We start from the raw sequence: 27,255 nt of genomic DNA on the forward strand, positions 1-27,255 counted from the left end.
ATATATGAAAAAGTGAAGAAGAAATTCTGTATCAATACTTTGCATTATAATTTTTTCTGTTACACCACTGCTGAGATGTTGGGTTATTAAAGGAACGAACTTACTGTAGCCCTGTATGACCATTATTGAAAGCTGAATGTTTTATTCTATGGAGGGTAAGCGAGAACAGGGTGATGTGGGCTACTCACAGCTTTTCTTCCCATACCTTTAGCATTCTGATTTCCAGTTTTTAGGGATTTCGTCTTTTCTGCAGCCTTCTGTTTACGTTTTTCTTCAAGTCTCTCTCTGTTAATTCGTCTTCTAAGGAGTCTCTCTTCTTTTTCTTTGGCCTAGAGACACAAAACCAAGGAAAACAATTTATCATTAGATCAAAGAGCATTCTTTAACTACAAATATAAGTCTAAACCCCGTAGAAAACAGAACAGTGTAGAATAAGGCAAACTAAAACATAAATGCACCTTAGAAATAATATAAAAGTTAATGGAATCCTCTAATATTTTTGTGAAGTTAAATTAGTTGAGTTGCAGAATTTCCTTGCTGCTCAACACTGCAGACTGAAGCTATGCAACCTTCTCAAAGAAAGTATGTTTTATCTGTATGTATATACAACAGATACATATTTATTATAAGTATAAATATATGTATCTGGCCAACAGAGAAAGTCTAAAAGAACTGCTGCTCCCTTGTCTCTGTGCTGGTCCTTCTGCCACAGAACAGAGTGCACATGCTTAAATCTGTTTACATTCTCATTGGCTGCAGACTTGCTACAAACTACTGATTTCATGGTCAGCAAGGACTACATTTGTAAAAAGCTGAGGTAATGCAGTAGCCTGCAGTACTCAACACAAGCCTGATCTACTAAAAAACTCCACAGAAGGCAGCTGCAGGTAGATATGGGCTACTTTTTTCATCCAGATTATCATGGTATTTTGGCGAGAGGGGAAGGAGTTAGAAAATTCTGACATCGGTTTACTATAACCAGCAGAGCAAAGTGCTGTGCTGGAAAGCAGATCATGCCATACTGATGGAAATCTGAACAAAAGAGAGCTGTAGTACAAGGAGAAAAAAACACCTGAAGGGAGAAGAAACTGAAGACTTCTCCTCGCACAAACCATCACCAAACCAGAAGTGGAGTTTCCGCTCTAAAAAGTTTTGGGGCCAGAATGTAAGCAGTGGCAAAACCCGCACTCACAATGGACTGACGGCGCTGTTCTACAGTTCGTTCATCATCGGAATCACTGAAGTATTTGGAGTACAGGAAAGGCTTGCGAACATAAGCGTGGCGAACAGGCTTGGCTTTCCCATCACTCAGCTCGTTCGCATGGGGCTTCGTCTTACTTTGACTGTTTTTCTCCTCTTCATCTAAGGAAAGGTTGGTGAGTGTAGAGATATACTGATAAATTAGGACAGTGCTTTCAACATAAATTTTGAGAAGGCAAAGCTACTCAAAATATATCAATCATTATTCACTCTAAAACCATAAACAGTTAATAAAACTAAAATCTTTTAGTATCAAAATATCACTAGATTATGAAAAAATCAAAAGTGCATTGATGTGTTTGTGTACATCATTCAGCCAAAAAATTGCATGACACAAGCCCAGTAATAAACCAGGACACAAGAGCTGTGCTTACCCTGCTTGCCTCTAATCCCACTACCTCTTTACACTTAGTATTTAGTAGCTAGCTATGCATGAGAAGCCAATATAATTTCTACTATGTATTAAATTCTAGTTCTCCCCACACCAAAAATATCAGTACAGTATTTGAGTACATAAAAACTAGTTGGATTAATGAAATACATACACAAAACACACTGCTGGTTACACACATCTAAGTATTAATCAAGTAAAAATGAATAAATCTATTCCAGTTTTGTCAGGATTACTAGAAATAGTGCAATACTGTATAAATTATTTGTATTCATGAAACATACTTAAGGCTTGCTTTCATTTCATAAATATTTAGTCATAACTGAACACAATCTGTCATGTTTCAAAGTAAGACCAAAGCCAGAGAATACAAAAGTGATTCAGTACTTCTAAATTATATTTTTAGAGCAGAAAAGGTAAGCTGTGAGCATACTAGAAAGAACTCATTCAGGTACTAAGGCATTCTGCATTATAAAATGGAAAGTTTTATTAACTGCAGAAATCAGAGTCTGAAGTCTGTACTACACAGGCAGAACACAAATAGGCAACACAGTCAGTGAAATGACTTGGTGTTTCTGAACTTTTAAAGCTAGATCCATTCCTGTTCTTTCTACTGTGGCCAAACTCCTGAATCCTAAGGCTCTAAAGCCAGTCTGATCTACAAAGTCAGCTACAACCACTACCCTGGGATCACAAAGCACTCCAGTGTTATTCAAGTTCATGGCAGACGGGAGGTGACGAAACCCCTCAGAACAGTGACATTCCATTAAGTGCTTTTGTCACCTATGTAATACTGTAGCATAAAAAAGATTTACAATGTTCAGAGTACACTATATTATATGAATAAAATATTCAAAAAGTAAATCCACTACTCATCTTTTGCAAGTGCACAAATATTATCCAGTTGACATCCAAAACCTCTCTCACAGGTAGATACAATATTGCAAACTCTCATATATACCACATGGTATACTCAACAAAAGCATTACATACTCTCTATTGCCAGTTAACAACGTAATTATTTTACCACCTGATGTGATCTCCCCCTCTTCAGTACTGTCAGAAATTACAGGCTCATCTTCGCTCTCCTCTTCAAAGGAAGAAAGGTCACTGGTATGGACAGAGCTGACTGTGATGTCACTGAGTACATCCATATCTGAATCTATTAGCATATTTTCTTGCAAAGGAAAAAGTAAAAAACAAAGAGCTGTAAGGCAGCACACTGAGTTTGTTAAACTTCTCCTACCAAAACATCAATTTTGTGACTGAAAACAAAACTATGTTAAGAATCAGAAATAAGAAAACAAACTTATAACACGAAATAACAACGCTAACTCTGGTTTATTCAAAACAAAAATCACTCTGAGGCAGAATTATAAACTTTAAATGAGGACTGAAACTGTTCAGAGAACTTGCCAGATTAAGATGACCAATCACACACCTGAGAAATCAAAGGTCATCTGACTCCTAATTCAGGTACCTCAGTAAAGAGAGCTGGACCAAATCCAATTGTCATTAGCATACCAGTTTGCCAGAACTAGCAGAAAACTTACATTCCAAATATACTGATTCAACTCCTGAATTAACTTAAAAACCTCACTCCTTATTCATATTTTGAGGAAGAACATTGCCCACACCATACCTTCTTTAGTGCTTTCAGCTGTTTTATGTTTATTGCTATTTTTTTCTGGAACTAAGTGTTTCACTGGTTCTGACTCTTTTGCTTGTTTTTCTTCTTTTGACTTTGTAGTATCATCACTTTTCTTTGAATGATCAGATTTCTTGTCAAGCTTTTCCTTCTTTTCTTTTCTTCTTTCACTTTTTTCACTGACCTCTGGTTTCTTGTCAGATTTATCCAGTAATTTACTCTTTATGTCTTCACTTTCCTGTGGAGTATCTTTACCTGTAAATGTATTAGTTTCCTTTGCTGAATTTTTTATTTCTTCACTTTGGCAGGGAAGCTCATTTAAATCTTCACACTTTGCAAGTGTTTCAGCCCCTTCTCCAGAAAGGTCACAAATTGCTTTCTCTTTGTCTGGCAAGTCCTCTGCATTTCTCTCTTTATCAGTACTACCATCCACACTCTGCTGAGATGAGAGTTTTTTTGCAACTTTGTCATTGTTCTTGGGATTTGAGGTCTCTGTTGAAGCCCTGGCAGCGCTTGCTTCTTGATTAAGAGAAGTTATTGTTTCCAAAATGGACATTGCATCACTAGCTACATTAGCACTTGGAGTTGTAGCAGAGACACCTTGAACAGTAAGAAAGAACAGAGTTTTACTTCACCCTAGTTTCCATAATTCTGCTCAGATAGAAGGTTAAACATACTAAAAGAAACAGAACAAGCACTCTCTACAAAATACATATACCTAACTAAAATATTTGACTAATTTTGCCTAGAGAGATTTTGGCTAAAAAAAAAAAAAAAAAAAAGAACCAAACAAAAATCTCCCAGACATTGTGTTCCTGCAGCAAGCACCATACCTAGAGATCCATTTTGCTCTGTGACACACCACTGTTCCTGAGCTCTACCTAGAGAAAGTGAGGATTGTCAATGGGAGGGACATCTGAACTCAGACCTTGTTCAACTTTACCAACATCCTGAGTAGGATAACGACTCTGGCTAAAATACTACATATATAATATATATTCTATGTGTATATATATGCATATACACTGCAAGAGAAAGCTGGTAGCTCACACCTCTAATATCTCCATAAATGTCATGGAAAATCGACTCAGCATATTGACTATATAACAAGACTATCAGAAATATCTTATCACTTTCCTATCATTTTAGAACCAGCTCTGAAGATGGACAACTAAGCATCAAGTAGACTAGCACTGAGAACTGCAGTTGGCTTGTTAACCCATTTCGGAGGAAGTGAACCTCACAGGATAAAGGCTTGGATTTAAATAAAGGTTACAAATAGATGGATGGCTGTGGAGTCTCTTAGAACAGGAAAGAATGGATAATTACCTGCAGGAGTGTTTAGAAGTTGATACAGGTAATATTAGGACCGTAGCCATCCAAATTTTATGACACACAGCAACTGCACAGGTAATTGTCTCTTAAATAATTCTTTCGTCTCTAGTGATGGACAAAATTGTTGCATCATTCTTCTCTTACACCTCTATGTTTTATCTGATCCTATAATACTGAGACCAACTTTTCTCCCCACAATAAACTGCTCCCTCATAATCTCAAGCAGAAGTGAAAGAGTGACATGGTCATAACAGCGTGACATCTCTTTTGCTTTCTACATTTAAACACAGAGTAGACAAATGTTCTGGCATGCTGCCTGGAGCTCAGCTTGCTAACACTGACACTAACAGTGTTATGGTAGCAGAAAGCCTAGTCAATGATTCTGCTCTCTTAAACCCCATTCTTTTGTTAATAGACTGTTCAGAGAAATGGTAGAATACCTTGTACTGTAACAGAAGCATCTGCTTTCTCCTCACTTGGAGACGTACTGGGGCCTCCCTCCTCTTTGTGATTCCATGTGGCTAAAAATTCATGGACAGCTTTTTCCACCTGAGGTCTGAATGTGTGGTTGATCTTTGGGTCCACAACCTGAGAAATAATTCTGTCAATTCCCGATTCCAACATTCCAGACCTAGAACAAAGATACATAACTTAGTATGAAAAATTAGTTTTTAAGAACATATTAATAAAATACGATCATTTAGATGTGCTCCAATGTTTTCTGAGCATTCCCACAGCTATGCACTTAGCCTGTGCCTTACCCATAAGAAAGAATGTGATAGAGAAACAAAACAATCCAAGCAACACATGGAATTAATACAACAAGCAGCCTGTGGTTACATCGTTAGTGGTTACAAGTGTCATCAAACTGCACAAACAGTATTTCGGAAAAAAATAGAAGAAACTTTGTATTAGGAATTACCATAGCAAAAAAGAGATGAATTATAGACAGCATGAGGCACAAATAACTACTAAACCACTCATCACTACCCTAAGTTACTTTCTGCCCAGTATTAAGTGGCAAGTTCTGCAGCTTTATAGAACACATTTAGCCTTCAGCAAAATAAAATAAAAAAGAAAACCCACAGCTATAAAGCTTATCTTTTTAGACCCCTGTAGTCTTTTGTGGGACACATGCTACCTCTTGTCATTATTGCTTCTTTAACAAGAAACAACAGATGCTCCCCCTCCCTACAAACCAAACAGTCCTCAGTACAAATTATCAATGGTACCACCACAGCACAAATGATTAAGTTTGTTCCCAAATCCATGGTTTGACCCAATTTAATACCCATGGTACTTTGAAGAAATTTCCTAATGTTTCTTATGAGTTTAAGATTTGAAAAGAAAGACTGAAGGAACCTTAATGAAATAATGTAATATCAACTTAAAGCGTCTGACATAATTTTAACATAACACCAGTTCTTAAAACCTCTTCTCTGTCCAGCTAGATTTAAATCAATTTTTCTATTTTGTGACTAGCTATACTTTGCAGAGTTTTGTCTGTGGAATGTTTCTCCTTAGCTCTAAAAATAATAATTGCAATTTTATTAACACCTCCCTTCAAAGAAAAAGTAAAGGTAGCCTTTAGCTAGGGGGCTACATCTCAAGTCAAAATCGAGGTTTCCACCCCTGCATAAACTCGGATCAGATCAAAGAAGATCTGCAGTCTAGTTCTGAGTAATACTGAGGGTGAGTTACTACCTCCAGTAGTATCACATTTTAAACACTGAGAGGGGAAAACAACCCAACCTCTTCAGAGGTTTCTCTGAAGAAAACAACCCATTTTACACTGACCCGGACCTTTAGTCACATATCACAGTACACGAGTATGTTCAGAGAAACCCCAGAGCTGTCACTTACTTGAGAACCTGCTGTCTAATGTTATTTCTCAGCTGGTTCTTGTTGAGATGAGGACTCCAGGTATGAGTTGCCAAATGGTTGGAAACAAAGTTGTCAACGCGCTGTCTCAAATTCTGGTAGGCAGGCTAGAAGGCAACAGCAGAGAGGTTGGACTGAAAGGATCATGTAAGTGCCTGGTTATCCTCCCGGAGGCCAGGCTGGTACAGCAAGGAGCCCCGTCGGAAGCCCCGGTGCTCTGCAGGCGCAGCCGCTGCCCTGCGGCGGTGGCAGCGCGTTAAACGCTGCCCCGCCGGACCCTGCGCGAACCAGGTGCGTATGACCGTGCGGGCAGGGCCGGCCAGTCCGCGCTCCCCGCCGAACACGGGGCTCCGGCTCCACTTCGCTGGCCGCGAGCGGAGCCGGAGCCCCGCGCGGGCCCGGTGGCCGCTCCGCACCGCCGAGCGCGCTGCCCCGGGCCGGGCCCGTCCCCGATCTGCCAGAGCCCGGGGCGCTGGGACCCCCCCGAGCCTCCGCTCCCGCCCGCCCGCACCTTGGTGTCCACGTCGGCCAAGCAGTCGCGGCGGAACTGGTCGAAGAGCCCCTGGCTCTTGAGGTGGTTAACGATCATGGAGACCAGCTCGGGCTCGGCCGCGCCGCCCCCCGCGCCGGCCCCGGCCCCCGGCAGCGGCGGCGGCTGCTGAGGGGGCGGCGGCGGGGGCGGCGGGGGCTGGGGGTTGGTGGCCATGGGGGCGGCGGGGCGGCGGCTGCTGCCGGCGGTGCCGGCCGGGCCCCGGGACGGGGCTGCTCAGCGAGCAGCGGCGGCGCTGACCCCGGAAGCGGAAGGGGACGGCGGGAGGAAGCGGCGCGGGGAGAGGCGGAGGCGCCGCCGCCGAGAGCGGCGCCATCGGCGCGGGACGAGCACTGGCGGGGCCGCGCGCAGCCGCCGCGGGCCCTGCACAGGGGCGGAGGGGGCGGAGCCGCTCGCGGCCCCCGGGCCGGTGCGACCCCGATCCGCCGGGCTGAGGGGGGAGAGGAGCGGCCGTGGCGCCGCTCGGCCTCCGCCCGCCGCGCACACGGCCCCCCGCGTGGCGCGGCCGCCGCTGGGCGCAGCGGGCACCGCGGGCGCGCCCCTCTCCCCCGCCGCCCCGCGCCGCTGCTGCGCTCCCGGCGGCGACGCGCGGCCCCGCCCTGCGGCCCGCCCCTTCCTGCGCCCGCCGCCATCACGGTGCGGGCGGCGCCGCGCGCTTCCTCCCTCAGGAGCGGGGCGGGGCCGCGCGGGGTCACCGGCGGCGGAAGTGGATGGGGATAGGGATGGGGATCGGGATCGGGATCGGGATCGGGATCGGGATGGGGATGGGGATCCGGATGGGGATCGGGATCGGGATCGGGATCGCGATCGCGCCGCTCGGGACGTCTGGGCGTTGTTCCTTCCTGATAACGGGCACTGCCTGCCCTCCCGCCCCGTGCGGCCTCAGGGGCCGCTGTCGCCGCACCCCTGGAGGAAGCGGCTGGAAGATGATACTTAAAATACTTGAATTTAAGCTTGGCACCTTTACATATCAGTGCGTTCTCATGTAAAAGAAATGTCTTCAACCCATTTCTTGTTTCCTCGTTACCTTCTTAGCCATTGTTTTTCATGTATCAGTGTTACGGTCACAACTGTCCAATGTGCTGAGGCAAGGAATATTCAGATTAGATATTAGAAAACATATTTTTCACTGCTTGGGTGGTCAGGCATTGCAATAGGTTGCCCAGCAAAGTGATGGAGCCACTGTCCCTGGGATTGTTTGAGACATCTGGACCTGGTGCTGTGTGATACAATTTAACCTGTAGCCCTTGCTATGTATGTTTACAAATTGGTTTTGACTAAAGTTGCTTTTGCATTCTCTTTTAGGACAGTCTAACTTTTAAATATTTTTGACACATATTTAATACAAGAAGTCTCAGCAAGTTTCCTAATGTCTGCTAAATAAAGTAGACAGCAGATGTAATTCCAGATGCAGTTCCTAAACTTCAAGCAATATTTAAGTTGCTGAGGAAATACTAAGGCATGAGACAGGCAGAAATGAGATGTATATGATCTTGTGGGAACAAATTGTTATATGGCTGCATGCTGGACAAGGACATGAAAGTACAAGTTACAAAATTCAGGGAAGGTGCTTGTGGCTCAGAATGCCTGCTCTGTGGGCTGCTGGGGACTGGGAAGGTATTTTTTCTCTTTCTAGCTCTAGGCTTGCTTTTTGTCCCTGACTATGAGAATGACTCTAAGGCTGGGCAGACCCATTTCGGCCATTGCTATCACATCAGCAAGCCGCTCAACTTGTAATCTCAGATTAACATATTTTTATCTCAGATTTTGTCTCATTTTTTGTCTAACTAGGGGCACAAATGGCAGGATTTTCACCTGAAGCAGAAATAGGAATAATATACTATGATGAATTTGGAAATACTGTTACTTGTAGTAGCATAAGTGAAAATAAAGCACTAGCAATAGCTCACTCTTTTTTAGTCAATGCTGCAGAAATCTTATTCTATGGATGCCTACCACAAGCTTCAAATTCAGAGTAGCCAACATGCCCAAGTGATTCTATGAGTGTTTATAGACTTAAGCACTCTTGAGGTTCATTCATACCATAATTGATAAAAGTGATAACTGAACTTCACAGGTTAGTTGATGTTTTCTGGTTTTTGTTTGTCAGTGAAACACTTTGTATAGTTTTTTCTTCAAAAACTTTGTTCATGCTGTGTATGCTGATAACAAATCTAATTTATGAAGTATCTGAAATCCAGGTGACAGCTGGATTAAGAAAGTAAAAAAAAGAAGGTAAAAGTCCTTCACTTTGCATGGGAGTCAAGGATTAATCTGAACAAATTTGGTAGTGATAGGAGATGCCCTTCCTCTGTGATGAACTCTTGCAAAATTCTGTGCTGTGCAAAGGTAAAGTACTGGTGTCAGTACTGAGCATGCAAAGGTGCTGTTCCTTTTTAACCACTGTAGTCTTTTACAGACAGCGGTACACAGAAAGGGGAGCTCTTTAGTAACATTTTGAGTTGTGTAGTAAAAATAAAGACTTTTCAACAGGAATAACTGAAATGCCTGAGCATATTCTTGGATAGTAAAAGCTCTAAAGCTGCCCAACACCAACAAGAGATCTGTCCTGGATGAATTGCTCACTTCTTCCTCTACATATGTGGTAACATGTTTGTGCCTTGCACCATCTGTGTTACCATCCATTCTGTGAGGTTTATTATCTTTTAGTGTGTAGCTTATTGGTATGTTGTTGATTATGACACAATAAACCCCAGAACTGGATGCTGAATTGATTTGTTATATGAATGTGCATTGCCTGATGCATATTTAATTTTTGTTTCTCCCTGTGCATAAACAGTTTGCTTTTATGATTGTCTATAGTTAGAGAAAGCCTCAGATTTTCTGGTGCTTACTGTTATGGGATTTTTCTAAAAAAGGGCAAAATTATGCCTAGGAGCAGCACTAGTAATCACAATCTAGTCCACTTTATTTTGGAGCAGCAGAGAAATGGTGCCAGCATTGCTGAGGTTTTATGCTTCATCAATAACGGCATATGTGGCTTCAGCTAAGCTGCAGCATGAAATGCTGTAGTTGCAAGACCGAAATGTAGCCAAGGCACGGACTGTACCTTCAGCTGTGATGTGACTGGAATGATGTCCACATCCTTACATGGGAATAGTTGCAGTAGATAAAATGTTATTGGATTGCCATAAATGGAGGATATGATTCTGTCATCCTTTTTTTAGGTATGTAAATAAGAACATTTGGATAAAATGTTGCTTAGTAGTGCATGCTTGAAGTGCTCTTTCTGGCTTTGTAACCATGTTTCCTTCCAGGTGTCAGTCACGTTTTTAATAGTTCGAATAGGTATATACATGTATTTATATTTTTTATTTGACTGGCAAGTAGGCCCTGTGTAAAATGTGAAGCATGTGGCTTAAGTGAATTATCTGTAGAACAGCAAATGTATTTTGCTTCAATGGGAGGCTGCCTGTCCTGAGTGTTTTCTACAGGCAAGCCTTTGGCAAGTGCAGAAGTGAAAACAGTGACTAGACAACATGTTTTTAAGTGGTGAAAGGAAAGCTTGTAGTTGGAGTAGGGTGTCATGACCTTGCACTGACACCTCTAAAACTCTTTGGTCACTTCTAAAGAGAGCAAAACTAAAACTACCCTGTGACCCTGGTTCTCCCACTGGAACTGACCAGGATAATTGTTAGTGATGCTTAAGTTCAGCAGAGATAAACATTTGGTGGCTTCTCAAATTGGCAAGTTAAATAGATAGACTGAACTGCTTTGTAAAAATACTGAAGTTTTCATGTTCAGTAGCTAATATAACTGCTTGTATTTGCTGGGAAGATTGTCTGATTAAAGTTTGAGAAAAAGTGAAGTCTTCTAAGTCACATTTCATCAACATGAATTTTTTAATACTTTTTATTGATATGCAGAGACATTAACTCATTTTATTTTATGTAGCTTAATGTTAGAATCATTCAAAGTTACAGATCTGAGTATAACTTTATCTGAAAAGTTAGGATTATTTTTTTCCAATTTCAGAACTTCAGTGTGACACCAAACTTGCACATAATGCTTTTTAAAGTACATTATTTTGAAGGTACAGTTATGCCTCTTATCCATTTTTCTTATTTTATGTCTCTGTCAGTGCCAAGAAATTGAGTTTCTGGATGCCCAAGTTTTGTGAGATGAATAGAGCCTGTTTAGAGGGTGACATTTGAGACCAAAAAAAGATTACTGTCACAAATAACTTTAATACACAGCATTACTTGATTTTTTTTTTGTTGTTGTTGTTGTTGTAACCAAGAAAGGAATCTTCAAGGGTAGATGGAACCTTGACCTGCCTGTGAGAGAAAAGCCCATCTGTGTGGCCGTGGCTGTGACTGGTGATACAACATTTGTGCTGTTCACTCTCATGGCAATGAGAGAAAGGACACGCACACTACAGCTTTCTTACCTCTTCACAAGCAAACAATGACTAATGGATGTAATATTGTTTGGATTGTTGTTGGCATCTAGGGAGTTGGACATCTAATTCCTGCTAATGTGATCGATGATCTCAGCATATCTTTTTTTTTTTTCTTTTTTTCCCCCCTTGCCTTTTTTTTTTTTTTTTTTTCTTTTTTGAAATGTAGGTTCCTGCATGCTGGAGAATTACCACTTTATTTCTCCATTCTGGTGTAAAATGTTAGAAGGAGTTACTGTGCTCCCTTTTAATAGAGTTTTTACTTTGGTGTTTGTTTTTGACTGGAAAATACATGTTTTTGCTATTTGTGTACAGGGAGACAGAAAAAACTTAATGGAAACTTGTTCTCCAGAGAGAGCACAAGAGATTATACATTCTTTCTACACTCTTTCACTTTTGCCTAAATGTAATTTTAATGGTAAGGTAAAATGGTACAGCTTAAACTTGAAAGCAGAGTGAGTAGATACACAAAAGCATGACACATTTTATATCAGCATTCTTTGCTGACTACAGCAAGGTGAAATCAAGGTGGAGGCATTGCTTAAATTGAATGCATGAAACTTAAAGTAGAGCTGATGGACTGAATTTTGCTTTAATTTATACCTGGTGTAGTTCCATTGAAGTCAGCAGGGAGATGGATCAAAGCAGGCCTTTGCTACTAAATAATAGGGTGCTCAAAATTGCTCATGCCATCATTTCTGCAACCTTGGTTGTAATCCTCAAGTAAAAATGAGAGTTATTGTATCTAGTGCAAAAATAGTATTTTCTGTGGAAAAGTTTTAAAGTGTTATTTAGGAAAATAACAAAAATAAAAAAAATAATAATTTGGGCTTTTGTCTTGTCCTCTTGTGTTGGGGGTGCCAAAGGTCTGGAGGAATAGGAAAGGTGAGTCACATATCAGCAGCATTCTTTTAGGAGAGGTGGGGTGGAGGTGGGGAAGGAGGTGGGACATTTTGTTGTCATTGACCTACCTCCCATGCTTGGTTCCTGGTACTGCTGAGCATTAAGAGGACGCTGTCTGGAGTCACTGGTAAGGTGGGGTGTGTAGAAGGGGCCGGTGTGAAGGTGTCAGGTGAAACCCCACCCTGCTGGGTCTGCCTGCAAGTTGAGGCAGCGGCTCAGGTGCAGTCAAGGCGCATTCGTTGCCAGTCTGCTGCCAGTCCCGCTGGATACCCCAGCACATGCCTGGCATCCTTGCTTGTCTCTGTCGCAGGGGCAGAGAGGAAGGAGTGTGTTTCCCACCTGAGGCTGACACCACTGTAAATCAGGTGGAGTGTCTGAATGGGAGTTGAGATTTACTGCCTACCCAGAGGAGTACCCCCAAGCTATTGCACCGCAAGGACAGCCCTTGGGACTTGTTCTGAAGAATGTGGAAAATGTGAGGAAAATAATCATTAGTGAAACAGCAGAAATAATAATGCTTGCTCAAAATCTTTTCTCACCTATTGATTTGCACAAAGAAGATATGAATTTAATGTCTTTAAGATTTGTGCTTTTTTGCCAAGTTTTATTAAAATTGGCCAACTGTTTCAAAAGTTATGGGGCAGGGGTTGGAGAAAGACTGACAAATAGTGAAATAATTGTTTCCTGGGGAAAAAGAATAATTGAAGCCTGGATCGACTATGATATATTGTGTGTGGAGATAACCAGCTCTGAATCTATTCAGAGACCAGCTGCTTTCTGAATAGGAACTGATATAGGAGTCAGACAAGGGGAAACAATCCCAGACTCACGCTGGGGAGTGTGAGAAATGCAAGGTTTCCTATTTAATTTGTTTAACCAGAGGAGAATGGAAAGTCAAGAAAAAGTATTAACAGCATTACCAATGCTAAGCCCCAATATTCACGCATCCCAATTTTGATTGTACAGTAGGAAGAGAGCATTTTTAAAATTTATTCTCCTGAATGTCTTGGGATTTTAGCTTTTGTTTGCTCTTAGCAGGTTTTAAACCTTCCTGAAATGGAGAAGTGTCATATTCCCTTCAGCAATGGGATTAGTAAAAATACATTTTTGCTCAGTAAAAAGGAGCTAGTGAGGCTGTAAAGGAAGAAGACAACTTTGCAAGAGCCTTTTTTTCCTGTTTTATGGATATGCTGGCTGGAAGGAGGATGGGTGGCTGAAACAGCTCTGCTGTCACAGTGCTGCTGGACCCAGCCTGCTTGGCTGTAGTCCCTTCTGAGAGGAGAGGGCAGGACTGCTCTGTGTGCAGCCTTTTCTGCGCCTTGGGTATTACAAACAGGTCCTTTATGTATTTTGTCCTGTCCTCTTTATTGCCGTGTGTTAGTGATCATCACCTGACTGGCTTTGTTAATGTCATAGAGCTTGTTTAGTAAAAGGAATTCTTAAGAGAGCAGCGTTGCACTTCAGTAGATTTATTTTGGAATTTGAAATGTAGGTGCTTTGGTGGGGGAAGGGAATGCTTCTACATGTTGTAGGGGGACAAGGTGGGTTTTGGCTTGCTGAAAACGTGTGTCAGGTTCAGAGGCTGGTAGCTGAGGTGTCTAACCTGAGAAATGAGGACAGCTCTCACTGGACCTCAGACTGCTGTGTTACCCTGAGGTGATACATGCAGTGGGATGTTTTGCAGTGCTTATCACTGATGACAATATATTCTAGTCCTGCCAGGGCAGCTGGCATCAAAGGAAACTATCTAGAGTGGTGACAGTTTTCTCATTCTGGGTGTTGAGAATAGATGAAAATTTGTTTCTTTGACGCTCCATAAAACTGAATTCCTTTCCCAGGACTGTTTGATTTCTCTTGTGAGAGCACAGTCTGAAATTTTCCAGAGTTTTGATTGTATTTACTTCTGTCCATTAATGAAAAAAGCACTAGCTTCCAACTCTTCCTCCATGGAGACAGAATGAGCAATTGCCCACATTAGACAAGAATACTTTAGTCTTCCTTTCTTGATTTCTAAAGTAAAAAGAAGTAAGAACATGAAGCTGTGTAGCCATTGAGAAAGCTAAAGAGGAAAGGTGCTTCTTAGGACTGCTGCCTCCAAATTAGTCTGTTAGATTGTCCCAAAATTTGCCTATTCATATGAATAGAACAGCTCTCTATATCCTGGTTTTGTGCCTCTCCTGGTATGAGCTTGATTACTGAGTGATTGTTGATATCAGTTTTATTTAAGAACTGATATAAAGAGCTCCCTGGCAAAATTTGGATTTTATTTTATTTTATTTTATTTTATTTTAAATTAAAATGTCCTTCTGTACATGCTTGTTTTAGCCAAAATTGTGATTTACCTCTTGTTGAAGAGTCTGAAGAGACAAGATTATAAAAAGTATGATCACTCCCCATAAACTAAAATCCTATGCAGCATAACAGAACTTTCTTTACAAGCCTGCAATAAAGCATCTCAAAAGAGAAAGGGAGTCAGGAGAAAGATACATGAACTTTCAGAGCTCATTAAAAGTTGGTAATAATGAAAGTTTGTGAAATCTACCATTCCTGAAAAACATCTGTAACAGTAGATTATGCCTTGACTTTTCCTGACATGATTTCATTAGTTGTGGTGGTCGAGTACTGCATGTATATCAGAGTGGGATTTTACCTTTATGTAGCAGAGGAGGGAAGGACAGATTTGCCATATGCCAAATTTCTCACTTTGCCTGAGGGAAGGATTAAAATAACTTATTAGACAAGTAATCCAAAACTCTGGGACAGGTGAAAGTATTTCTAGATTCTCCTGGGATAGGATATTATAGATTACTCCTCTGCTATTAAACCATGCAGAGTGAATGGGGAAGGGAGGGCCTCCAATATCTGTTTCCTCTATAAAGCTAATCTCAAGATTCTCATCCTGTCACAAAATAGTAAAGAGAGCCTGCTGTCTAAGAATTTCATTTAACCAATCTCCCTTCCTTCCTTCCTTCCTTCCTTCCTTCCTTCCTTCCTTCCTTCCTTCCTTCCTTCCTTCCTTCCTTCCTTCCTTCCTTCCTTCCTTCCTTCCTTCCTTCCTTCCTTCCTTCCTTCCTTCCTTCCTTCCTTCCTTCCTTCCTTCCTTCCTTCCTTCCTTCCTTCCTTCCTTCCTTCCTTCCTTCCTTCCTTCCTTCCTTCCTTCCTTCCTTCCTTCCTTCCTTCCTTCCTTCCTTCCTTCCTTCCTTCCTTCCTTCCTTCCTTCCTTCCTTCCTTCCTTCCTTCCTTCCTCCTTCCTTCCTTCCTTCCTTCCTTCCTTCCTTCCTTCCTTCCTTCCTTCCTTCCTTCCTTCCTTCCTTCCTTCCTTCCTTCCTTCCTTCCTTCCTTCCTTCCTTCCTTCCTTCCTTCCTTCCTTCCTTCCTTCCTTCCTTCCTTCCTTCCTTCCTTCCTTCCTTCCTTCCTTCCTTCCTTCCTTCCTTCCTTCCTTCCTTCCTTCCTTCCTTCCTTCCTTCCTTCCTTCCTTCCTTCCTTCCTTCCTTCCTTCCTTCCTTCCTTCCTTCCTTCCTTCCTTCCTTCCTTCCTTCCTTCCTTCCTTCCTTCCTTCCTTCCTTCCTTCCTTCCTTCCTTCCTTCCTTCCTTCCTTCCTTCCTTCCTTCCTTCCTTCCTTCCTTCCTTCCTCCTCCTTTCCTTTCCTTTCCTTTCCTTTCCTTTCCTTTCCTTTCCTTTCCTTTCCTTTCCTTTCCTTTCCTTTCCTTTCCTTTCCTTTCCTTTCCTTTCCTTTCCTTTCCTTTCCTTTCCTTTCCTTTCCTTTCCTTTCCTTTCCTTTCCTTTCCTTTCCTTTCCTTTCCTTTCCTTTCCTTTCCTTTCCTTTCCTTTCCTTTCCTTTCCTTCTTGCCTTGCCTTGCCTTTGCCTTCCCTTCCCTTTTGCCTTCCCTTTTTCTTCCTTCCTTCCTTCCCTTTTTCTTCCTTCCCTCCCTTTTTCTTCCTCCCTCCCTCCCTCCCCTCACACCCTCTTTTTAAACCCCTGTTTAACTGCAGCCAGAATTTGCTTCTCACAATTTCATTCTGTTGAGGCACTACTCTGTGTCTACTTGCAATGCTATTTAAGATGTCTATTTGCACTAGCATATGGGCAAGGTAGGAAAATGCAAATAGTGTATTAAATGAACAGGGATTTTGCTAATTTAAAAAGATTAATTTTATGCATTTTTAGGTCCTTTTGCTCCTGGGCAGACAAAGGAAACTTAAGTTATGGTACCAAAATTATTCCATATATTCATCTAGGCTTATTCTATTCTTCATATGAGCTCCTCAAAGACACATTTGTATAAACAGAGGCATCCTAATTAAAATTGCTTGGGAGTCATGATCTATTTAAAGTCTCAAAGCACAATTTTACTTTTAGCCTTCATATTGTGACAGTGTAAAAGAGCAAAGTTTCTCTTGGAGGTTTAAACATAATGAGGTGAAAATTTTCTTTAAGTATTTGCTATTTGGCTGCATGCTGTTCTTATCTCCACTAACATGCACCTGATTTCCTTTTCTATCTTGCCTTTGTTCATTTGTAAATCTCCAGCGGTCTTTCATGTGTTTTAAAGGACTGCAAAACTCATTAAAACTTTCCAATTGTTTATTTCCTTGTGCTTTCTCATTTAACCCTCTTTTCACAGTGCCTGCAGTTTGACTTAGAGTAACAAACTTTAAACAGTTCAGGCATACTACTGTCTCTACCAAAAGTATTTGTAGGTCTATTTATTGCCAATATTTATTTCTTCTGCTGATGTACAGGCTTAGTTCTGTTGATTTTTTTACCAAAAGTATTTGTAGGTCTATTTATTGCCAATATTTATTTCTTCTGCTGATGTACAGGCTTAGTTCTGTTGATTTTTTTCCAATCTAATGTCTTTATATCCCAAACAAGGACCATATAATTCCATTTCTTCCAGTCTGTAGCAATGGTCTCTACATTTTTTTTTTGCAGATGACAGTTCTCTTAGGTTTTTCTCCTTGTGTCTTCTCCAAGATGCTGTGTCAAAGTCTTCCATTAAGGACACCTGTGTAACTCAATAGCTACATATATTTGAACCTCGTCTTTAGTGAAACTCTCCAACGTTTATACAAAGGGCCACATTCCCTCCAATATCCAGAAAACTTGAATTTGTCGTTGAGGGAAGTGTTCCCACATTCTCTGTAAGAAGAGATGGGCAGTAATCCACTGAGCTCCTCCAACTTTCCTCAGCCCTAAATTCACCATTACAACAAACCACTTTGTGCGTTGGTGTGTGACTTACCCATTTTGGCAAGAGTCTGAAGTGAGCTGTGACTTACCCATTTTGGCAAGAGTCTGAAGTGAGCAGAATTCTTATGCCCTCATCAACAACACATATAATAGCCAGTTTGGGATCTGTGTGCCACTTGCTGCAAAATGGCATCACTGAGACAAACTTCAACAGCTTCTTTAGTGAGTGATAATCTGTTGGCTAGGATGGAGGGCAGGAGGGTGCAAGAGAGTAGTTGACTGAATGGCCAATACATACCTGTACGAAATAATGTACTTACAAAGTAAGTAACTTGTTTAGAAGTCATGAATATAAGTTAGCAGTGAAAGACCAGCAGGTTCAGTATATATGCTTGTGCCTGCAGCACAGAAAAGCTCTTTTCAATTTGAGCATTATTGCAGCAACATTTTTTTTCACAATAATAAATTATTTTCTGACAATTTGGGAGCTCCTGGTTTTACTTAACATACAGTTTTGAATAGAATAGACTAGACTAGAATAGACTACTACAGTTGGAAGGGACCAACAAAAAACTGTCTTACCAGTTCAGAGCTGAACAAAAATTTTTAAACATATTGTTTAGGGCACTGTCCAAAGGCCGTTTAAACCCTGACAGGCTTTTGGCATTGACCATCACTCTGAGAAGCCTCTTGGTAAAGAAATGCTGGCTAATGTCCAGTCTGAACCTCCCTTGGCCCAGCTTTGAGCCATTCCCACATGTCCTGTCACTGGATCCCAGGGAGAAGAGATTGGCATCTCCCTCCCCATCTCCCCTCCTCAGAAAGCTGCAGAGAGCAATGAGGTCGCCCTTCAGCCTCATTTTCTCCAAACTAGACAAGCCCTGAGTCCTCAGCCACTCCTCACAGGACATTCCTTCCAGCCCTTTCACAAGCTTTGTTACCCTCCTCTGGATGCATTCAGAGACCTGAATCCTTGTTGAATTGTGGGGCCCAGCCCAGCACTCAGCGCCCCAGGTGAGGCCAGCCCAGCGCCGAGCACAGCAGGACAGTGACCTGTTTTGCCCAGCTGTGCTGTGTTTGATGCACCCTAGGACAGGGGGTGCCCTTGGGGCTGCCAGGGCCACTGCTGGCAACAATGAGATGCTGTTGGCCAGCAGCATCCCCAGACCCTTCCTGCAGGGCAGCTCTCCAGGTGCTCCTGAGTTATGGGAGAAAGAGAGAGACTCCTTAGCACAGCTGGAGTTCAGCATAGTTCCTGCACTGGGGTTTAATGCAGAGCTTGGGTGCTGATGACATGGTGCTAGTCCACACAGGGTCTTTTGGGGCAATATGGAAGTAATCTCTTTCCAGATGTGCTTTAACTTTCTTTGTGTGGTTTGACTCTGTTCTCAGAGCCAAATGAGGCCAGGTCCAGTGTCCAGTGACTTCTTGCAGTTGCCCCTGAGCACATCAGGCTGTGTTTTCAGGTTGGAAAAATGTGACATTTTGCTTTCAATTCAACTCTGAATGAAAAAAATCCAAAATCAGGGCAGGGGGGAATGGAAAATAAAAAAGAAAAGAGAATACCAAAATTTATATTTTAGGGTTTATATTTTTACATGTTTCTAGTAGTGTGTACAATGCATGTCTTGTTGGAATAGACTGTTTTGTTTCAGCAAGAAAACAAGGAAGTATTTCCTTGAGTGTTTGTTCTCTCTTGACAGTATGGAAAGGAATTAGCACAACATAATGTGCCTAGTCTCCCTGTTAAAGTAGGAGGCACTGCTCTAATGTAGCTTGATTTCCTCCGGATTATCCATCAGTGATTAGCTTTGGTATCTGAGAGCTCTGTTTCGAAGCTTGTCTCTGTGGCTGAGGCATTTATAACGTCCCCATACATAATTTCGACCAAGCCTGGATGTCTCTGCGAGTCCCCGGCGCTGCCCTGGGTTCGGCCAGGAGGTGGCAATCTCTACTTTCAGTGCGAACTTTCGGAAAGTTGTGCCCCCACAGCACCAGCTCTGTTCAAAGAGCTGCCTCTGCTCTGCGTCGCGTGTTCTGACTGGCAGCGGGGCCAGATCTCATTCCAAATCTCTCTTAACATTTGAACGCTTACTTAGTCATCAAAGTATTTCTAACAGCAGAACTTAGAAAGCCTGTTGCTTTATAAGTCATAGTTGTTCTTTCCCATTTCTAGCTCTCAGTTACAGACAGAAACTCCCACAATTCAAAACTCAGCCATATAAATCGAGTTCTGTGTATCATATCTTTTACTGTGAACCACAGACATTAATTAACATGCCACTACTCAGACTTCATAAACTTCATGTTCAAACATCCAGACTTAATGTTACTTATTATTATTTTAAATTAATCTTGCAAACAGGTAATGGAATGAGAAAAAAAGAAGCAGGTATTTTCCAAGCCTGTTGTTAAGTGTTTGCCTCACCTATTAGTGCAAGCAATGTAATGCCCTTTCCTTGAGAAACAATTGGCCAGTAACTGTACCCAAGGTCAGCAAGTCCTTGAGCTCTCTGCTGTGTAAGTGCAGTGTTGCAAAGCAGCTCTAAGGTTCTTTCAGTACTGACATTCCCTCTCCCTGCCCCATTCTGAGACCTCTTTTGCATACCAAAATATTATAGCAGTCATAGTTTCATATGGAAATGAGTGAATACTGATTTTTTTTTTTTTGCCTTAGCTTTGTGGAATATTTGAATTTCTCTTCGAAATGGGGAGAGATGTATAAATCTTTTCAACAGGTATTTTGATCTTAGCCTTTCTGTCTGAGATACATAAGCAAGCTAAAATACTGTGATTGCTTGTCTGTTGGCAGTGTCAAGAAAATAGGTTTTTCATTGTTTAACTGCCATTTACTCTGGACTATTAATATCTAGAATTTACTATTTAAATATAGTCTGTATTCTGGCAGCTTGAGGAAATTTGATGAGGATTATTAGGAAATTATATTACAGTTAAGTTAAATAATTATGCTGAAGGTATGCAGTCCACCTGAACAAATGAACCTGCACAGATTCGTTCTGTCTGGGGGTCAAAAGCAAAGTATGAAACATTATTTTTGTTCAGTTAAAGACTGAGAGCTTTATGCAGTTTGCAGTTACAGCAGCAGATAAGGACAAAGTGCAGTTCATTATATTTTCTAACTGTAACTGTTAGAAAACAGTTTCTGTAACTTCTCAAAGAGAGTTGCTTTTTTTAAGAATCTCACCTGCTTTGTTTATGACCTGTCTCACTGCTCCACCTACAGTTGTGCTTCTTGTGATGAGTAATGAGCATCTGCTGGCAGCCTGGGAAGCGCTGCTGGCTTTCACCACAGGCAGGCAGCTGGAGGTTTCCTGCAGGAGCGGGGTCACCCATATTTAGGGAGAAATAAGAACATCCTGTTAGCCCTTGGCAGCCTGCAAATGCACTGGGTTTTGTGTTGTCCTTGAGTTCTCATAGCTGTGCTGGGAGCTGCCTTGCAATTTCAGTATTGTTCCTTAGGTAGTTGTTTCAGGTGCTTGGATGCCATGGTGACAACTCCTGTCAAGACAGATAAGTAGGAAGTTTGCTGACTTAAAGCCAGTGGGATATTCAGCCCTGGCATAACTGCTGTTCTGAGGCAGCACTTGAACAACAGATATTTTAAATACACATTTTGGCTAGAGTGGTTCTACAGTCTCTGTGCTCAGAGGTTTTCAAGGCCCAAGTAGCTAAATCCCTGGTCTGATCTCACAGCTGACCCAGCTTTGATAAGGAGGTTGGTCTAGAGCCTGCTGGAGGTCCCTTCCAGCCCGAGTTGTTGTGGTCATGCACACAGAGCTCTGCAGTGCCTCAAGCCTTGAACCTGGCCAAGCCCTGCTGTGTCTCTGAGTCCTGGCCCTAAGATGTCTGCAAGTGCCAGTCATTTCCACGTTGTGCTTCAGACAACACTTAAACTTCAGTCGTTCTGTGAGCTATTATCCCATATTACTGTTGGGAAAGCCATGAAATAGGTGACCCTGGCTGAAGCCCCAGGGAGACCTCCATGAGGGCTCAGATTGGGATTTGGTAATGCAGCTGGACAAGGAACCATTTTTCCACTCCAAATTAATTTCTTGTTTTGTATTAGACTGAAATTTCAAAGACAAGTTAGAGAAAGACTTTTTTTTTTTTTCCTTTTATTCAGATCCAAGAATAACGAATAACTGAGAGGTGCACTAACAGGACATATGATAGACAAGGTTACCATCTCTGGGCTAATGAGAAAACACCATGGATTTTTTTACATATAGATATTCTGGATTTGCCTAGTCTTTTTCTAGTGGCCAGGTAAAGCAGGGACCGATAATAAAGAGGTAGGCTGGACAGGAACAAACGCAGATCTGAACCAACGTGGCTAATCATACGTTCTCCGTTTATTGTTTACAGAAGTAGTTTTTATACACTTCCAGATAGTTTACAGTCTTGAGCACACTCTCATTGGCAAACAAACATTGTTTGTTCCTGTCTTAAGGTGGTTAAAGTTTCACACTGCAGACCTATACTAATTCACACCTAGATAGCTCAGTACATTGTGTTATACCTTAACATAATTTCTGACTGAGCCACAAACTTATTCCTAACTGTGCCACAGGCTTTCAGGCCTCCGAGGCCCACATCTGAGGCCTAGGCTGGGCTAGCTCAACCTTCACTCCAAACATATAAATCATGAACATCCAGATCGTGACCTCTTTCTCTCAGAAATTGTTCTACAGCTACACAGAAGCTTTTATAGCTTCTACAAACTTACTCAGCTTTCTCCATCCTCCCCTCTTAAAAAATAATCTCTATCTATCTATCTATCTATCTATCATCTATCTATCTATCTATCTATCTATCTATTATCTAATCCTATTACATTTTTCCCTTGCTGCTAATCTGGCTTTTTATCAGAACATACCTTTTGTTCAATTCCATAACCTCATCTAGCAGGGAAACACCAGCTCCTAAATGTGAGCTGAAAGCATTAGACAACATAGTCTCTTTTGCAAAGGACATTATTTGAACTGAGTGGCTGATGCAGGTAGAAATCACAGTTCACTTGAAGTAGGAACTCTGGTTATCAGTGAATGAAATCCAGACTCCAGAGTCTACCAGAATTTGCATTCAGTTGAGTTAACAGTCCTAAAACTCAAGTGTTGTTCTATTTGTAGTTGCTTACAGACATTTAGTGCTGTAATCATTTCCTCTGAGAGTAAAAGACAAAATGTCCTTCTTCTTATTGGAGCAATTTGCCTATAATGCAAAGCAGAACTATCCCAAAACAACCGCCTTTGAGTTTTATGTTCTATTTTTTTCTTCTTAATTTTGTATTTTCCTTTTAAATGTCATCCTAGGTACAAGAATTGCCTTCAAAAAATTTAATAATCATCATCCTCATCATCATGTCATTGTCTTTTTTCCCCAGCAATTTGTTCAGACACATATTCTGTCGAAGCAGTAGATGGGGTTCAAAATCTAAGTCACAGCAGTGTTTCACTTTTGAGACAGTGTCAGGCTCCACAAAGATGCTTCAGAGTGTTGTAAGCTCCAACTAAACATGCAATAAATGGCCACAGGTTTTTCTCTGGTATTGGGACCGAAGAAAGACAAGGGAGGTATAAAAAAAAAGGCTCACAAAGAAGAGATTGTGCTGGACTTCTCTCATGTCACCCCTTGATAAATGCAAACTTTTTGTATGGTCTTGAAGTGAAAGCTGCTGGAGTAGAGGCTACCTGAAGGAACTGGAGAAAGAAGTACCAGAGAGATAATACAGTATTTTTCATGGGGCCATTCCTGTTTCTTCCCTTCATTAATGTTTTCTTTGAAACATAGGGAATCATGCTGGTTGGCTGGAGCTGGGCTAGAAAGATCTAGGCATACTGAATGGATCATCAATCCAGTTTTCTAATATGATTAATCTGTAAAAACTCACACATTTTTGTATTAGAGGTGGTGCTTCCAGGTAAGACAGGGAATCCTGCAGAAGAATTAAATCCTGAAAAGGAGTATGATTGTTCTGTGTAGCTACAGGGTCATAATAGTACTGTGACTGGTTCAAAACACTGCTGTAGCTTCCCTTTAGGAGTAATACCATTGAAAACTCAAACCCCATGTTTTTGTAGAAAGCTTAATGGAGCCAGTTGCCTGTGAGAAGGAGACAGATTTGCTCCATGACTTACTAACTATTCTTATTTTTTAGAGCATATTCAGGAAACTTTGGAAGATGAGCCTTGCAGAGTTTCATGAAAATTTCTGTCCCACTGGAGAAGAGCAGCTTGGATAAGCATGAGGTTCATTAACTTTTGGATGACCTTTTCACAGTAGATACATGGCTGTTGCAGAAGCAGGTAATGAAATGCTGATAATTTTGCAGAAAACATTCCATAAATGTAGCTAGAGGCAGCAATATGAAATCTGAAGAAATAGGTTTCCTGCTTCTAAATTGGAGTTAAAAATGAAGCTGAATTCAAACACAAATCAAATAGTGCAAGATTATTAATATGATTTAAAGAGGACCAGTGTTGTTGGAGGTTTTGTTTTGTTCTTAGCATGAAGACATGGTATTTTCATTAAATGGATGAATAATAAACGGATTAACCTGTCAGGGAGGAAAATGGCATACTATGCTTAAATTCTGCAGCTATTTTGAGGAAGTTGACAAATGTGTGAGTGGAGATTAGGCTGCTTTTCTTTTAACTCTTTCTTTTCCCTCCAGAAAATGCATGTAGTTGCAAGTAGAAAAGACGAGGCAGGTGCCTGCAGAAGGGTAGGTTAACTGTGGATATATGTATTTTCTTTAGTGGGAGCATTCAAATAGGAGGTTGTGTATCGAGTAACCAGGGATTCCAGGACCACGGGAACAGAGCATTCTGTGCTATGGCACATCTGATTGTGTCCTCCTTGGGAAAATGTGCTCAGGTTTCATCTTTTGGGACTTACCTAAAAGATTATCAGTGCACCCCAAGGATTAGTTTTTTCAAAAACTTAAAAATCCAGAGGAATGTCTCTCAGTTTGTATGATCAGAAAATGAGGACAAGAGAACTAGAAATCATTAAAATACACCAAATCTGCTGCAAATGGTCTTTTTTACATGAGAGGGGTTATTACAAGTTGAAGAAGTGAGACCTCCAGCCTACTTTTTGTTTGTGGTGGGACTGGGAGAGGGCTGAGAAATTCTGCTCTGACTCATGAACATTTTTGTATACAGCTTCTCAGGAGTTCAAGCAAAGAAATACCTTTGTATCTTCTGGTCCTACAACAAGAAGTTTTGAAGAGCTATCCTCCATCAGTGAAATTCCATTAAAGACATCATAAGTACATGTGAAGACTTAGTGGGTTTCAGGTTTTAGAGTTCAGAGGCCTGCTCTAACATTTGGTGAAGAGATTCACAGGTCCTTGGGGAATGGATCTTTCTCTCTAAATTCCACAGAATTATCATAATGAAAGCTTAGTATTTCCACTGCTGTAAAATGAAATACCTACAGCCTGATTATAATCAAATTGCTGTAATCAAAATATTGATATTTCTGCTTTTTAAAGCTAGTCTATTATATATAGCTGATATCTCAGTTCTAAAATATAGACAATAATCATATGTGGGACTGAGCCCACCCTGACCACTGGAGAGAATTGGGTTCAAGCTCTCTGGATCAGCCTCCTCCGCAGATGTTTTCAAGCATGAAAACAATGCTTTTGAGATGGGAAGGCGAGGAAAGGGGATTATGGAAATCCCAGTGAACTATCCTAGCTTTCACATTAGTTATTTGCTTTACTTTTCTAGAGTGTTTCTGAGGAGAAAATTACTAAGAAGCATTGCGGGTGTCATCTTTTGTGACCAGAGCATTATCTGTAACTTGAATTAATTTAAGAATGAGTGATAATTCGCCTTTTATAACATTTTATATGACTTGCTACTCTCCTAGGAACATTTTGGGTTGAATTGTTTGAAAAGAGTTAGTAGACTTACAGGGGAGAGCTCAAAGTTTCCAATATCTCCTTCACAAGCATTTTTCTTCTTATATTTGAAGGCTCATAAATTTTATAACGTGCTAATTCAGAATTCTAAACTGCCATCTCAGAATATTGGAAACAAACTGCACTATATCCAGTGCCTGTGTAAATGTGCTCAGCCACAATTTAGGCTATTAGAATTTTCTTTGTGAAGTACAGCAAGGGCAAGTCTATACAGATGAATTCAACAAGCCTGAGCCTCTCTGCCCTCACAGGTGGGCCATGGGGCAATGTTAGTCGCTTGTCCATTGGTTGCAGTGCTTTAAGCTTTGTCAGGATGCTCTGAAGATCAGAGATAGTTCCTGTTCACACAATTCACAGCTTTGTGAGTGAATTTTGGGGACTGGAAGGTAAACATGGGCCAGACATTTCCTTTGGGCTTTGTTTGTACTGTGTGTCGAACCTCAGCTTGGGCTTTGGACATTGGTCTAGCACCGGTATTGAAACACTGGTATTACATCCTCAGATGGAAAGGAACAGGTACCCATAACACATATGATGCAGATGTAGCTTTTAATACGGTAGAAAACTAGATCTATACTGATTGTTAGTGCACATTTGTAGATCTGAATTTTTTTGTTTGCATTTTGTTCCCTTTTCCTTCTTTATGACAAAAAACAATTATAACCAAGGAGAGTATTTAATGAAACTAAGCTGAATTCTGACTGTACTGAGTTATTTGCCAGATTAGATCTCAGGGCAAGGATATTATCTCTAGTGCAATGATAGGTATGTGTTCAACTTTTCCTTATTGCCTTGATTGTTTAATAAAATAATTCCTAGTTAATACCAGAATGAAATTCTTTAGGAATACTCATTGTTAAACACCTTCCTTAAAAGTTTGGAAAAAGATGCATAGGAGATGTTAATATGATGAGTGCTATAAGCATATTTTATAAATGTTTTGTGATGACATATCAAATGACATTTGGGCATGGTGGCAGATACTTCCATTTTTTTAGGCTATACCTGGATTTGATCACAGAACCTTAATATGCCAGAGCAGGGAAATGGAATTGAACTGGAAGTATAGATGAGTGAATAGAGAATAGAAACTCATCTAATACTGTGATAACCTAATGGACAGGATTTGGAGAAGACAGAAGAAAGCAGTAGGTGACTGTAAAAAATACAAATCCTATTTAGAAAAGGATTGAGGATCTCTGCCATGTGTAAAGGGGTATATGTGTGTCTTTTAGTATTTGATTTAGCAAAGAAATTTTCTTTTTACCATCCATTACTCATTTTAGGAACTGAGAGAATAAAGTTCATTTTCCTTTTGGAAGTTGCTTCTTCCCAGCTGAAAATCCACCCTATGGCTCCCTCTTTGTTTCTCTTGCCCTCTGATTCTTATGCTCCAGATTGCATTCTAGTTGCCTGGCTGAAACTGGAATTAGTCTTCTAACCACAAATAATGTCAGAGAGAATGAGGTTTCACAGTGTAGTAAACTTACACAGGCAGTGCCAGATGGCTTTTACAGTCCAGTTTGGCCCATGAGCGTTTGCTTGTGTGAGTGCATGTGTGCATTTAAAAATAAAAAACCAAAATCTAGTAGCTGCTGGTAACTGGACCATCTGGTAGCTGTTCCATCCAGTATAATGTAATTTACTTTTTTGCTTTTCAGGCAGGTCTGTTTTTAAATGGCTTATTTTAATCACCAGAAAGCACATATGTGCCAGTCA

General features: G+C 41.1%; 1 protein-coding gene across 5 annotated transcripts in view; it reads right to left on the bottom strand.

Annotated features, from left to right (window-relative positions):
- The window catches only part of BOD1L1 (biorientation of chromosomes in cell division 1 like 1), a 37,148-nt gene extending 29,495 nt beyond the window's left edge, over positions 1-7,653 (bottom strand). Inside the window, exons 1-7 of one of the 5 annotated variants that reach the window (XR_010998576.1) lie at positions 7,027-7,651; positions 6,498-6,622; positions 5,075-5,265; positions 3,294-3,899; positions 2,682-2,828; positions 1,193-1,362; positions 206-329 (exon numbers count right to left, since the gene is read on the bottom strand). Coding sequence is in view for 3 of the 5 variants with exons in the window: in XM_068188697.1 (XP_068044798.1) it covers positions 206-329; positions 1,193-1,362; positions 2,682-2,828; positions 3,294-3,899; positions 5,075-5,265; positions 6,498-6,622; positions 7,027-7,221 (1,558 nt within the window). In the remaining 2 variants the exon portion in view is untranslated. Of the gene's footprint in view, positions 1-205; positions 330-1,192; positions 1,363-2,678; positions 2,829-3,293; positions 3,900-5,074; positions 5,266-6,497; positions 6,623-7,026 lie in introns of all 5 variants that reach the window. The other 4 variants (XR_010998577.1, XM_068188697.1, XM_068188696.1 and 1 more) reach the window with 4 other exon arrangements.
- Positions 7,654-27,255: the final 19,602 nt, after the last annotated feature.

This window comes from Anomalospiza imberbis, chromosome 4 (assembly GCF_031753505.1).
Source record: "Anomalospiza imberbis isolate Cuckoo-Finch-1a 21T00152 chromosome 4, ASM3175350v1, whole genome shotgun sequence".
In the NCBI taxonomy this organism is placed as follows: domain Eukaryota; kingdom Metazoa; phylum Chordata; class Aves; order Passeriformes; family Viduidae; genus Anomalospiza; species Anomalospiza imberbis.